The sequence below is a fragment of the Panicum virgatum genome, chromosome 5N, assembly GCF_016808335.1.
Source record: "Panicum virgatum strain AP13 chromosome 5N, P.virgatum_v5, whole genome shotgun sequence".
In the NCBI taxonomy this organism is placed as follows: Eukaryota; Viridiplantae; Streptophyta; class Magnoliopsida; order Poales; family Poaceae; genus Panicum; species Panicum virgatum.
Window position 1 is genome coordinate 66,335,672 of NC_053149.1, and position 14,591 is coordinate 66,350,262.

General features: G+C 46.5%; 2 protein-coding genes across 2 annotated transcripts; one reads left to right on the forward strand and one right to left on the reverse strand.

The window, feature by feature from the left end:
* Positions 1-255: 255 nt before the first annotated feature.
* LOC120673976 (KH domain-containing protein At1g09660/At1g09670-like) lies at positions 256-4,932 on the forward strand. Its single transcript, XM_039955036.1, has 7 exons — positions 256-860; positions 1,410-1,495; positions 2,198-2,343; positions 2,864-2,980; positions 3,062-3,178; positions 4,078-4,221; positions 4,306-4,932. Exons 1-7 carry the CDS (start codon positions 751-753, stop codon positions 4,456-4,458), a joined length of 873 nt encoding a protein of 290 aa, XP_039810970.1. The 5' UTR covers positions 256-750; the 3' UTR covers positions 4,459-4,932.
* A 1,012-nt stretch (positions 4,933-5,944) lies between these two features.
* On the reverse strand, positions 5,945-10,471 carry LOC120673977 (keratin-associated protein 21-1-like). The gene is made up of 3 exons (XM_039955038.1): positions 10,277-10,471; positions 6,831-7,005; positions 5,945-6,430 (listed from the first exon to the last, which is right to left on the reverse strand). The coding sequence occupies exons 1-3, from the start codon at positions 10,407-10,409 to the stop codon at positions 6,334-6,336; spliced, it is 405 nt and encodes a 134-aa protein (XP_039810972.1). The 5' UTR covers positions 10,410-10,471; the 3' UTR covers positions 5,945-6,333.
* Between the last annotated feature and the right edge of the window lie 4,120 nt (positions 10,472-14,591).

The following is a 14,591-nucleotide window of genomic DNA, read 5'->3' on the forward strand; positions in this document are numbered from 1 at the left end:
GCTTAATAGATTCATCTCGGGATTTCTCATCCATCCGTGTAATTGATTTTATAATTAATCTATATTTAATATTTCTAATTAGTGTTGCAAACATTGCCAAAATATTTTTGTCTAAATTTTTTTGACCCTTTCCTTAGATGTGCTTGACCATCAGCCTCGCTGAAACCGCGATCTGTGCACGTAGCAAAACGAGTAAAAGAACCACAAACGTAATATAAAAAAAAATCGACGAACTGAGAGGAGGAAAATTACGGAGGAAACTCCAGAAGCAGAGAGACCTCAATCATCTGGATTTCTGCGACATATACTGGAGGGAGAGAGAATCCAAAGCCCTCCTTTGGTTTGTCTCTTCCTCTCTCTCTCCTCCCTTCTCCTACCCACCCCCTCTCTCTCGCTGTGCAGAGGAGAAAGGAAGGGGAGCAAGAACCAACACCAGCAAGAGCTGCTGCCAACCCCTGCACAGCCTGGGCGGTCATCACTGATTGCCCACCTATTACCTTCCTCTTTTGTGATTTAGAATCACCCATCTATCCCTTATATATCTATCTTCTCGGTTCTCTGTGAACTCTCTTCTCTTCTAGATTTCCCAGGCCTCAAGATAGGCCTCTGCACCTAAGCTTGCCGAGTAGCTGCTGTTCTTGTTTTCTTGGTTTCGTAGTTCTTCGATTTTTGGGTTTTTAGGTCTCTTGTATCTTTCCCTAATCTTGCAAAATCTTGTGGAGAAGTTTGTTGTTTTGCTGTTTGGGGACCATGGATGAGAGGATTCCACCGCCGTCCCCCTTGCAATACTCGCCGTCTCCTGTTCATTCTTCCCCCCATCCCCTCAATTCTCTGAGGTATTCTTCCTCTGAAAGAGAAAGGTGCGTGTCCGCTTCGCTATTTTGCTCTTGATTTTTTTAATGTTCTCAGCGATTGTTCTCCCTATTGTTTCTGGCCAAGTTTTGTTTTAGTTTTTGATCCTGCCCATTCGGAATCTTTCTGAGGAGCACGAGATTTGATGCCGCTGGTGGAGATTTCCGCTTAATTCTAAACCGGATGTGATAAGCCTTGATCAATGCTGCCGCTTGTGATGGAGTGATCTGTAAAAAAGGGATTTTTGGTGATCGCTCGCTATAGATTTGTTACGCTGTTCCCCGACGACGGCTACTAGGCGTAAACAGGAGCTGTGTGTTTGACTGGCAGTTAATGGGTGTAAAATTTATGTGTAATGAATCGCTCATTGGCGATAGCCACATGTAAATTTTGATCTAATGGATCGTGCTGTATAAATCATATCAAAGTTCTTGCTGTTACATTTCATTCTGTGGGCTTATAGTTATTTTAGATCCTTCAAATTATTCTTTTATGTATCCGGCGATAATAAACTCAGCAGTGGCTACTATGATACTAACAACATGCTTGTTTGGCAGATATCTGGCTGAGTTGCTTGCAGAGAGGCAAAAATTGGCCCCATTCGTGCAAGTTCTTCCTTTCTGTACCAGGCTCTTGAACCAAGGTTTGTTTCTTTGCCTCCAGGCATTTTTAGTGTTGCTAGTTATATAATTTTTTGTTACTTCAACTATTTTGTTTGTTAATGGCGTGAGACATTCACTATCAGTTGTTCTTATGTTTAGTTTTCTTGAAGTCTATTATTTTAGGGCTGTTAATCATGTATTCCTGTGAAGTTTTGATGATTGTCTCTGCACTTTCTTCTTCTTGGGTATAGAATCATCATGTCTGGTATAGCCGGTTTCTTGTTGATCAGAGGATTGTTTTGACTGGATTTTGTTGATTCATTTCTCAAATATCCCAATATCCTATTGCATATTGCTTTATGTATCCGATTATATAACATGGTAATATTCCATTGTGTTCTGGCCCTAAACAATATCTTCTGTTCATGCAGTTGACTTCATATTGTAGAAAATGGCTGTTGTTTTGTCAACCACAGATTTTTATCCTAGTAATGGTCACTGTACAACTTGTGGTTATCTTAAGAATGGTCCTTGTGCAGCTTATGCCTATTTTTAGCAAAGTGGAGTGTTTAGTATTTACTCTCATTGACACAGTGCTTAATGTTCATGTGATTGTACAAAATTTTGAAATTCCACACAGGTCGCCTTTGTCCCAGTTTAGAGTGCATGCAAAGTATTAATATCATCATTATTTCCAACTAATATATATCAGTCTAATTGAGTTAACGTTCTATTTAATGCAGAGATTTTGCGGGCATCTACTATGGGGCCTAACAATAATTTTGTTGATCCTGAGAGAATCGAGCATGGTAGCCCATTAAGGTTACCTGGCCACCCTGTGAATGGTCAGCCAATGGATCTGGAGGGCTGGTCAGGGATGCAAACAGAGGTGCATATTCAGGCAACTGTTTTTATTCTTTTTGGTATTATTACATGCTTGTTTGGTCATTCCATTGAAACTTGAAAAACGCAAATTGGTAGTGGATGTTGCATATTCTATTTGAGCATACTGTGCATCTTACTTTGGAGCTGCCACTAATTATGTGTAATCTAATCTACCAATAGAAGTTTTTTTAGACACTTGGACAGGGTTTAAATAGCATGACTTGTAAATCAATAAGGAGAGCATTAAAAAATTGAAAATTATGTTGTCATGTCAGATAGTTTGGACACTTGGACCATGGGATTAAATAACTTGACTTGTAAACTTTAACAAGAGCATTTAAAAATTAAGATTATTTTTTGATGTCTGATTATATTGCTGACAAACATGAAACATTCTGTTGCTGTTTATGGAGAGAATGATTGTTTGAAATGTTCTCATTGAGGACCTAAATTCTTTATATTCTTTCTTCCTTAGCTTATATTGTTAGCTTCTCTTAATATGGGGAATTGTTCAATCCTCTCAGCAAATGGGAGTTCTACAAGCATCATCAATGGGCTGGAATGGTGCTCCTGCACTTGTGGGCACTCCTATTGTCAAGAAAGTTGTGAGGCTGGATGTTCCAGTGGACAAGTATCCTAATGTATGTGTAGCTTTTGTAAATTCATTCCTTTTAACGTGGCTATGCCATATCTTGAATGTTTGACTCTTTGGATGTGATTAGTACAACTTTGTTGGTCGCTTGTTGGGCCCCCGAGGTAACTCCCTGAAAAGAGTTGAAGCTTCAACACAATGTAGAGTTTATATTCGAGGACGTGGTTCAGTTAAGGATTCTGTTAAGGTAACTACATGTTTCCTTTTTACATTTCTCCTTAATATATCGCTGATATAAATTAGGATTGCTTGGCATTTTTGAATGTACCATGTGTATTTCTGGTACTCATTATGTGGCTTTTGAAAAATTAAGTATATTTTCACATGGTTAGATAGCAGAGATATTGCATCATTGATATCATGGAACACATGTGGCCCTTACTGATATGCAAATATTACTTAGTTAATTATTTTACTCAGATGCATTACATAATGCTTATATTGTGACTCTCCATGCTATGATAGTTACACTAGATGTATTGTGAAAAATGCTAATGAAGGTTAAAAGTTTCTGTTTCATTTGTAGTGTCAACTGCTTGAGCTATTTATAGTATATATAAACTGCAATCTGGGGCTCTGTAAGCATGCAGTTTCTATTTAGGTCAAGTCTGGGAGCTGTGAAATGATGTAGCATTTAAAGTATACAGAGTTTAGTTTCCAATTTTGATGATATATTGGATTTGAAGTTTCTAAGTTTACCAGTAAGTCAAGTACAAATGCTATTCTAGTTTAGATGTAATTAGTCAGCATTTATATGGTGCTGTTTAGATGCGTTTAATGATTGTATTCTCTGTCGACACATAAAATTTCACCCTATGCAGTTCCTGAATTTTATAATAATTTATCTCAGAAATCCATAGTTGCATTAATGAGCTTCAAGGACCCTTGAACTCTTTTTTAGTTTTTTTAAGTCTCTGTGGCAGCTAAGATTGTGATCATTGCTTTCTTGTTACATCTAATCTGTGGCTCAGTGTAAGAAATACCGGATCCAAAGTAATTATTGGGTTCATTACTTTTTAATACTTCTACTTTACATGCCCACTCCTGATGCAAATGTCCTGAAAAAAAATATGATTTCATTCACAGGAAGACAAGCTGAGGGATAAACCTGGGTATGAACACCTCAATGAACCACTGCATGTGCTTGTGGAAGCAGAGTTTCCAGCAGATATTGTTGATGGGCGTCTGAATCAAGCTGTGTCCATCCTAGAGGATCTTCTGAAACCAATTGTATGTACCCTCATTCCTCTTTGCAAACATTCTACTATATAGTAATTTTGATATGTACTGTCAGCTAACTGGAGCTGTTGTTAGGACGAGTCCATGGACTACTACAAGAAGCAACAGCTGAGGGAATTGGCAATTCTAAATGGCACACTGAGGGAGGAAAGCCCAAGTCCACACCTCAGCCCTAGTGTGTCCCCCTTCAACTCCACTGGGATGAAGCGTGCGAAAACAGGGCGGTAATCCTGATTCCGTAAGCTTCGCCCTCCAAAATCAATCATAGTTCAATGTCCCATTGCAAGTTGCTGCTGCACCGCTGGAGATGATTGGTGATGCATATGCTGGGATCATCAGTGCTGCTGGCCTATGCCTGATATGATCTATGCGCTTTATCGACATACAACATCTCTGTCCTTGGACTAATGGTCTCTGTGGGCTTGTGTTTGACTCTATTATTATTTATTCTTTGTGCACCTGACTGCCTAAGTATTAACATTATTGGTTTGGGTAAGTTAACAAGGCCCGGTTGGCCAGTCACTCTAGAAGCTGGGGTTCAATGTGTCGGACAATAATAAGGTCTCGTTGGTGTACCAGAAGTAGTTGTAATATGTCAAGTGCTGATGCGTTTGTGTGGTGCTAGTACAAGACAACCAGACAGCCATAGTTGAGACAATGATTATTTGCATTCACATATAGTCGATGTCTTTATGCCTTGTACATGGTTCATCTCATCTACCTGAAATTAAACCCGTGTAAATCGTCTCTATGGGCAGGGCAGCGTCCATGTTTTATTCTCTCTCATGATGGTGATGGGCAATTTGCTTAGCCGCAAGCTTTTTGTTTCCATGTTCCATGGGCAGGTTGTGGCCAAGATCTCATGTGCAGTGGCAGTTTGAGGCAATTAAAGCGCCGGCAGACCAAGGCTACGAGGCCTGCTAGTGGGGCGCCGAGCCGACCTGGCATCGGCCAGTGCAGCAGAATTGCAGAAAGGCGCTCTCCTCTCAATCATTTGCACGGGCGTTTTCAAGATCTTGCCAGGGCAGCAGCCAGCAGCTCGGCTGCGGCGTAAAAACTAAAACGTCATGAATCTTTCGCTGGATTACTTGTCCTGCCACCTTTGCCCTGTGGTCCCATTTTGGTTTCATTTTGCAAATTCTCCTCAGTTTCCGCTCCTTTCATAGGCCAAAATATTGTCGAATTCGCTGCGGATTCGGCCGGTGCAGAGCTGTGCTCTGGTCACTCTGGTGATGATTCCGATCGTGCTGGTATTGAAATCGACATGCCTTTTGGGGTTTATGGAGAGCTTGTTGGTTTAGTGCTTGAGCAGCAGCAGGGGAGGAGGGGACAAACGGGGAACGAAATTTCAGATGCCTGACGAATGGACTGCAACTCCAAGGATAACTCTCCCAGTCTATTCACCTCGAGTAGCATGGAAGAAGAAGAAGATTGCCCCGTCATCTTATGCGACAAGCTGAAAAGGACGCGTGCGTTAACATGACACTATTCAATTGCAGCCTCTCCCACGGAGCAGGAAGCATCGATTACAAATTCCAAACACCAGCATCACTTCGCTGTCACCTGACGTCGGAATCGCTTGGACCTTCACCGTGGAGGAACGGCGACCGTCTCGAACAGTGACGCCGGGAAACCAGGATCTCCTTCAGCAAGGCAGCAAGATTATATTAGAGACAAGTAACAGCATGGTCGAGATGACAAGATGGAAAACCAGTGCCTGCTCCAGTCAACACATGGGCGCAGATTAAAAAAAATACAGGCCCGGCCAGATATTTGATATATTTCGATACAAAAAATAGCGCTCTCCAGAAGCGCACAAGGGCGTCGACGGCGACGTCGTGGGTGATATTTCAAATCCCAGGCGGCCGTCGCCATCACATGGTGTTCGCATCCCAGCACATGGCTGAAAAAGTAATCCGTTCTGAGCATCAAACAGGCCGAGAGTATCGGGCAGCGTATCTCATGAATCGCTGAAAATATTCGCTGCTAACAGCGAGCGAGCAAAAAAGGTCAGTTCAGTTCCCACAGGGGCACGTGCGGTGCGCCTCCGAGGACTTTTGGTTCTGAATATATATGCAGTTCCTATGTAGTATGCTGCTTGCCCTACATCCGCCTCCACTTGTCGATCTCCTTCGATGTTGCTTTGATCAGCTTCCTGGTGCTCTCCATCAGTTCATCGAACATGATGTCAAACTGCTCGCTGCAAAAATATTTGACAGGTTCTTGTTAGAGTAGGGGTGCTGACTGTTGTAAATTCCTGGTGCATACATGAAATAAAAATCCACTAAGCACAAGCATAACACGCAGGGGCGAAGCTAGAGCTGAATGGAGGGGGGTGCACTGTCCATGAATTTGCTGCTTGTCCTTTCATTTACATGGTGAAATTTGTTGACTAACACTGAACATAGCTCCGCCCCTGATAACACGTCCTCCATTGATAGTATTCTACAAATTCATCAAACCCGAATAAAAATAGGCAACCCATGTTGATCTTTAACTTACTTAAAACCACTTCAGTGCCGAAAAATGCATATAAAAAATAACAGGACATGCAGTCGCTTGGCATTAGCATGGAGCAGAATATCAGATCTGTCACTTACTCGTAAGCAAGGCTTCTGGAGTTCTGGAGTGGTCTCCTGATGTTTGAATATCTCCCGCTTTCATCATATGCAACGCCTTTTCCAAAACCATAACCAAAACCTATTCCTATTCCACATCCGGCACCAGCTCCAAATCCCAATTGTAAACCAGGGAATCCAGCTCCAATCCCTGCACCTGTTCAGAGAAATGTAAAAGTGAGAAGGAACAGATCAAGCGATTCAATTATATCAATCATCAGACAATCCAAACCAACATGGCTTCCACTGTTCTAAAAGTGAGAAGGAACCGCTCAAAAAAAGTGAGAAACAACACAAGATATTGCAGATTCGGTCACATCAGCCATCACGCCATCTAAACTAAGACGAGTTCTGCTGTTCCCAATCACAGAGTGCACAACGTGTTCTTGGAAACGGTACCTATTCTATGTGAAGTTCAGCCTCTGAAGGAGACCTACATCGTGCACACAATAGAAAAAGGGCAAAGACCAAAGAAGATGCACAGAAAAATTGAGTAATAACTTACTGATATTGTACACAGTGAACAAAACCACAATGTAAAACCAGAGCAGTTCTATTCTCACTAGAGACAATCTGACCAAGAGAAGATGGCAGGGGGATACGAGATGTACATTTTGCTTGGAGCCTGAAAGTGTAAATCATCTCTTTTTCGACTGCTCCATGGCCCGCTATGTCTGGAGTTTGGTGGCGCTGGTGATAGGCGCGGACTGTAGACCCTGCTCCTTCCAGCAGTTCTGGGAATGGTCAAATCGTTATATGCCCATGGTGGGGAAGTTTCACTTTGTAGGCCTTGCAGCAATTTGCTGGGCTATTTGGAAAACGAGAAATAGTATTTGCTTTGATAAAAAGATGATCAGATCTCCTACTGAGATCATTTGCTTAGCTTCTTCTTTCATTTCCTTTTGGGCAGAACTACAAGCGGAGGAAGACAAGGTACTGGAGGATGGCGGTGCAGCGCTCAAGATGGCGGCTTTGAGCTTTCACCCAAAAGAAGCACGTGCTGATGATACCGGCTTGGTCCTACTGCACTGATGCTGCGGCGTGAATAAGACTGCTTCGCTTAAGGATCATGCTTTTCTGGCTGTGGGTTTTGTCCCTGTTTCGGTTCAGCCTGGCCTTGGGGAGAGTTAGCAACTTCTCTTTTCGATTTTCGTTTTTGTCCTCTTTAGCGCTTCCTAGCTGGATGCTTTATTACTCTCTATCGTTGGAACTTTGTTTTTATCTTGCTGGTCAGTTACTTTAGTGGAACCATACTGAAACTCTGTAATTTCGTTGCTCTTGCGGTAATGAAATTTGGGCAAGGCCCAGTTTGGGGGAAAAAAAAACAGAGCACAGAGTACAGACATCAATTATGATAATCAGGTAGCTCCAGTAACCTCTGGAAAAGAGTTGAGACTTTAAAATAACAGAATATACATCAATTATGATTATCACGTAGCTCCAGTAATCTCTGGAATTGAGTTCGTAACATAAAACGGTAGCTACACAGGCTGCGGCTGCCCCATTCTAACAGCAAATACATAACTAAACACACTATAAAACCCAAGATGATCATGTTATCTCTTAATTCATGGGATTTGGTTGTGGCTGATTGAACATAACACCATACTCACCAAAGACAACCTGCTAAAGAGGAACTGGTCAGGAAATATGATGTGCACTTTCTGCTCAAAACCTGAATCGATTGACCATCTTTTCTTTGAATGTGATACTGCGAAATATATTTGGAGCCTGGTGGCCTTTGTGCTCGGAGCTAATCATAGGCCTACCTCTTTTGGGCAATTCTGGCTCTGGATTTCGACTCTATTACCACAAAGGAAGCAATTCCATATGATCGGATTGGCAGCCTTTTGCTGGGCGATCTGGAAATCACGGAATAATAGCTGCTTTGAAAAAAAACTAATCAGCTCCCCAACGGAGATTGTTTGCTTAGCTAGCTCCTTTTTGAATTATTGGGCAGGTCTACAAGCAGGACAGAGCAAGGAGGAGCTCGAACGTGGTGCAGCAACTCTTCTCAAGACGGCGCTGCACTTCCATGCACAAGCTTACGGTGATGATGCAGGATTGGTGCTACTTCGATGACGAAGACCCCTAGGCGGCTTTCAGTTGTTCTGTGTGGCTCGGCGAAGCCCTCTAGTTAGCAAGTGTTTAGTCTAGTTCTTTTGGCGGTGCCTTTTGGCCGTGTCGGTCTCTAGAAACTTGTTCTGCTCTATGAGCGCGGTAGCTTAAAAACTTGTTTGCTCTCTGAGCGCGGTAGCTCCAATGGTTTATTTCTCAAAGACTCTCTTTTGTTCTCTACGTTGGATACTTTGGAGACTCTGTAATTTTGTTGCTGCTTGGTAATGAAATTCGGGCCCTGCCCTTCCTGGAAATCTCTTAATTCATGGGAGCTGGGCTTTGTGGGGCCTATTTTTTAGCTTTGTATTATTGGAGGAAATGAGGCAGTTGTTCCTTATCCTCAAAACAGCAGTTCAGTATCCATCTGCACCAGCAGACGGAACAGCCCCTATTTTTTTTCTCCTCGATGTACTTCCTAAGGTCCACTGCACCTGACTATCTATTCTGTTCTTCATGCCACTAGAGATGCCATTGGCTCTTGCTTGTTTCTACAAGCCTCTGCACCTGCGGCAGCAGGCTCCACACAAGAAGCCAGATGATTCTTGTTTGGTGATCGAGGATAACCACCAGAACCAGTGTAGAAGACGTGACCATAGGTGGTCAGCAGAGAAACCTACCACTTCTATATATGGAAGAGGACACTATAACAGATGGCCATGGCTGCAGCATGGGGCAGGGCTGCACTGCAGCTCTAGTCGTGGAAACACAAGGATTATAGCATTTAAATCTTTCTAGCAGATTGAAGAACGCTGCTACTGCTGAAGCCATGATCAATTGCAAACTGTCCTACCCTACGTGATTTCACCCTTCAGTATGATGTACAGAAAAAGATGCAGCAAAATAGCAGGGATTTGATTTCCATTGCGGCCACCATGCCACCTAATCCTATGATATGAACCTATAACTGTGGAATTCATTCATTAATAAAAAAGAATAAGCTTGAATTTTGACGCTCTGTGAGCCCGACGAGTTCGCCGTTTGTCAACGACTACCTCCTGAATCCCCATCCGTATCCACCGACGGCACGGGGGAAAAAATGATCGAGTAAGTATGTCCCAACAATTCCAAATTCACAATGATTAAACCCCTAACAGCGAACAAAAAATAATGGTCTCGGATTAAACAATCGAACCGCGGGAGATAAACGTGCCTAGCTCGACCGTTCATAGTTAAAACCCTCCCTCAAGCGCATCCAGTTCGCCGGCCTGGTAACTGGTAACTGGTACGGTGCTCCGTCAGGCGTGAACGCGTCTATAGCGGCGACACACGAAGCAGGACGAGGAATAAACGTCGGAGGAAGGGTCACGCACCTCCGAGGAGGCCGAAGCCGACGCCCACGCCGCAGCCGGCGCCGATGCCGAAGGCGGGGCCCAGCTTGCCGAGCGCATCCGACCTCGCCACCGGGAGGCTCCACAGGGGGCCCCTCCTCCTGCCGCCAGGCATCTCTCCCCAGTCCCCACCTCGCTCCTTCGCCCTCTCGCTCGGTGCGCACGCCCCCCACCCTCGGCCCTCTCGAGAGGAGTCGCAGTAGAACTTTTTTTCATTTTTATATTTTTTAAAAATTAAAATTTCAAAAATATATGTCCGTTTTCAAATATTTCAAAAATATACCCCGGTCGCCCTCCCATAGGGCGACAGGCCCAAAGTGTAATTTTTTTTCTTCCAATTTGCAACGAAGTCCCTGGAGAAAAAAAAGGGACCTGTCGCCCCCCCAACGGGCGACAGGGGCCTGTCGCCCACCCCTCGGGCGACAGGCCCCTGTCGCCCGTGGGGGGGGCGACAGGTCCCCCCTTTTTTCGACAGAGCCCCCTTTTTTTCCAGGGACTTTTATTTTTCCAGGGACCTATTTTGAGTTATTCGAACGTGTATTCGTCATCATCGTCGGCAAGATCTCGGCTGCTAACTCCTACCGCACGTAACTTGTCCTTCATTAAATCACGGGAAAAAATCGCAAGAACTTCCCTTATTTCACGAGTATTATGGAACCCACAAACATAATAAGTTCACATCAATAATATCTATAGAAACAAATGACAAGTAACTTACCACAATCATAAACATCGGATACAAATAAACGGTCCACAGCTATCTCATTACAAATAAACATCATATACATCTAACCACCCCTAGGGCGTCGGACCCTCTTAGCCCTCTGCTGGGCACGGACATGTCCCTCGGAGTAGGTGAGAACATCCGGAGACCTCACCTGTCGCTCAGGACGCGCAAGGGGCTGCGGTGTCTGCTGCTGAGAGATCCCAAGTGGTGCTCCTCCTAGCAGTGAATAGCCCAAGACATCGGGGTCACCTTGCGCGGCAGGCTCTTCTGGACTCAAGCTGTCGAAGTCGTCTAAGGTGAATGTCTCGTTATCTGGTCGAAAGGAGGAAGAAGAAAGTCTGGCGCCCGCATCGGGGTAGAATCCTACGCAAAAAATGTGGATGTTAGCGTACGCTCGTATATTTCGTAATGACATGTAGAAACCGAAATACGAAACATAAATTAACCTGTGTATGCCGGTATCTGTGGCCCCGGTACCATCCCTGGATACGGTCCGCCAACTGGTGCTGTCCCTCTAAACATTCCAGTATGGCCGAACGCAGTAGCTGGATCGTATCTTGTATGTGATATTAGTAAATATGTAGGAACACTTGATGTAATTTTAAAGAGATATGTACGTTACCTGCACTTGGGAAGAACTGCGACGTCGGCCCGTGCATGGTCGACGGACACGGGAACGACGACGAGGCCTGAGACGACCCGTGGCTGTCTTCGTACTGCACACGGCTTCCGAAGTTGTGCGCTACCTGACGCAACTGATCACGCTGCCTCGACCATGCCTCTGTCTGCTCAAACTGGGTCATTGGGGATCCGGCACGTACCCTCGTCAGGTAAGTCGGGCAGTCCGTCTCCATCATGTTGCAAAGTCGAAGCTGCATCAATTCAGTAAAGTTACAAACACATGAATTATCTTATGAATATGATTATATATATATATGCAAATATGATCAAGAGACTCACCGCGCCAGCTAGTGCCTCCACGTGGTGCCGGGCATAGCCATCCTGAGGCCTCGCCTGGTGTGGCTGCGGGTACGTCAACAAAAACCAGACGAGCCCGAGTCCGGGGTAAGTACCAGGTGAGGTAAGCCCTAAATGAGCTATCTGTGTGTGGTCCTGTTGGATGGACCAAGTGCTCGTCTGCCTGTTCCCATTGGTCCACCCACGGCTGGATCTTGGTGAGCCAATCATCAGAGCACGGCAAGCCACTCCTTGACAACCTACAAAGTGGACCACGAAGAATCGTTAGATTCGACACGAATGTATGAGCCAAGTTCATTCATAATTACCTGTGGTCCTGGCGACTGACACGCTCCAACGCGGTGGGCACCGGAAACTCCTGGCGCTGCCCAAACTGTCTCCTGACTCTCCAGGGGCAATATGCCTCAACCGCGATGTCATAAACCAGGACGGCGGAAGTAAGCCACAGGCCCGCATTCGCGGAGCAGTGCGAAGACAGGCCTGCTGGTGCACGGGTAGCCACAGCCTCTGGGCTGTAAGGCTCCCAGACAACGTCCTCGGGCGTCAGCATGTCGAGCTCCGAAACAAACTCAGGATATGCGCGTTTAACCCGCGCATGTGCCCAGGACCTCTGCATTCCGAATAAGTAAAATTAAAAGTGCGCTAATACATCATGTAACAATGAATAACAAAATTAGGTTTGTTGCGAACATACCTGACGCCAGATCCAGATAGTTCCCATAGTGGGCCTCTCGTCCTCGTCGTCGCCGTACATGCCCCCGTGGTAAGGCTCGTGGCTGACCAAGGGGCGACCAACGGCTAGCCTCTTGTACGACCAAAGCTATAGCAGTAGTGGGCACCCTGACAGGATAGCGTTCTCCTGTGTCTTCATGCACCCATCGCAGAGTCCACGGTAAGTGGCTGCAAGTACTGCCTCACCCCAGCTGTAGGGCGGTACGTCCTCGTCCCCATCCGCAATCTCCCGTGCATACGGAAGGAGAATTCTATCGACCGAGTTGCCATGAGTGTTGTTGAACATGATGTAACCAAACAACCAAAGTAGATACGCCTCCAGCGATCTGGTCACACTGTACTCATCGGCATCCGCAGCCAAGAAGGCAGGCTGCATAAACAATTAAGATTAATGGTTTCAACTGGCAATGGAACATGTGAATTGTAACAATTAAATTTATATATGCAATGAATACGTACTGTAAACTGTAGGAACCAGGTCTTCGAAGGACCTGCTGCTCGCGGGTGCGGGTTGATCGGACCTGCTTCGTTGTAACACCCTGTGTTAATCGTACTCGCTAACCACGTGTTTAATCGCTAATCGTGTTCCAACTGCGTCATTAGCGCTAATCGCGTTCGCATAGTAAACATCTGCTTAGCGATGTTCGATCTCGTTTTTGTCACTGATCCGAGCTTCAAATCAACTTTCGCCCAAAACAAAAGTTGTAGCTCTTATCATTCTCTACAACTTCTATTTTGGCCAAATTTCACATTCCAATGTAAAATTTGGAGTTTTGGATGGTCAAAGTTAGCTGAAAACCACTCAATCTCGGTCAACGGTGACTCCTCTGTTTTTGCTCAGTTCACCGTCGGCCATCGACGTTGGCGTCGCCACGCGTCGGACGTCGGCGAACCTCGCCCGCCGCGCTCGCGTGCCCGTCCTTATCCTCTCTCCCAAAGCCGTGTCCGTTTTCCCCTTTCTTTCTCCTTCCTCGCGCGTGGGTCGAGCTGAGCCGAGCACTGACCTGAGCCGCCGCCGGCGACCGCCCCGGCCGTTCCTCGCCGCTCCGCTCGATTTCCTCGCGCCCCAAGCTGAGTAACCTCGTCCTCCACCTTCTCCATCCATCCACAAGTTCGATTTCGCCATTCCCCGGCCGAATCGACCTCCGGAACCCCGGCCGCCATCACCGAGCCCGCCGAACTTCGCCCTCGCCGTCGAACTCCCCTCTCCGGCCTCCTTCCGCTCAAATCGAGTCGCCGGTGAGCTTCCTCGCGTTCCACTCTCCCTTCCCAACCCTATCCCCGCTCGATTCCGCGGCCGCCGGCGTTGGACCACCGCCGCGCCGCCGTGAATGGCCGAGCGCCGCCGCTGTGCCGTCGCGAGCCGCCTCCGCGCGGGCTCCCGCAGCGCCGCCGTGCGCCCCTGGGCCGCTTGGCCTCCCGGAGTGCCGCGCCGCCCCTCCCCGCGGCCGCCTTGCCCCGCCGCGGCTGGAATGGTGCCGCCACCCCACGCCGCCGCGAGCTGCCGCCGCCGCGCTGATGCCGCCGCCGGCTCCGCCCTAGGCCGCCCCGCGCGCGCCCCTGCACCGGCCGCGGGCGTGCTGGCCCCTGCGCGTGGGCCCTGCCCCGCTAGCGCTACCCCGCCGGCCGGCCGGCCCTTGGCCGCCGCGCTCGCGCGGGCGCGCCGCCGCGCGTGGTCGGGAGCAGAGCAGGGGAGCCGCCCCCTCTCTCTGTTCCACCGCCAAGTAGGGCCCACGGGTCAGGTTATTAGGGGTAGTTTTATTTATTTTTGTTGATTTCTGCAGAAATCTTCCAAAAATCGTAGAAAAATGCAGAAAAAATCCTAAAAATACAAACTAAAGTTTGTTAGGTTTCTAAAAT

Bases quoted from the DNA above. Each gene is read 5' to 3' on its own strand.
- LOC120673976 (XM_039955036.1), top strand. From the start codon at position 751: ATGGATGAGAGGATTCCACCGCCGTCCCCCTTGCAATACTCGCCGTCT. The intron at 1,496-2,197 runs GTTTGTTTCTTT...TATTTAATGCAG, and splicing joins TACCAGGCTCTTGAACCAAG to AGATTTTGCGGGCATCTACT. The intron at 4,222-4,305 runs GTATGTACCCTC...AGCTGTTGTTAG, and splicing joins AGGATCTTCTGAAACCAATT to GACGAGTCCATGGACTACTA.
- LOC120673977 (XM_039955038.1), bottom strand. From the start codon at position 10,409: ATGCCTGGCGGCAGGAGGAGGGGCCCCCTGTGGAGCCTCCCGGTGGCG. The intron at 7,006-10,276 runs GTGCGTGACCCT...TTCTCTGAACAG, and splicing joins CGGCTTCGGCCTCCTCGGAG to GTGCAGGGATTGGAGCTGGA. The intron at 6,431-6,830 runs GTAAGTGACAGA...ATATTTTTGCAG, and splicing joins TCCAGAAGCCTTGCTTACGA to CGAGCAGTTTGACATCATGT.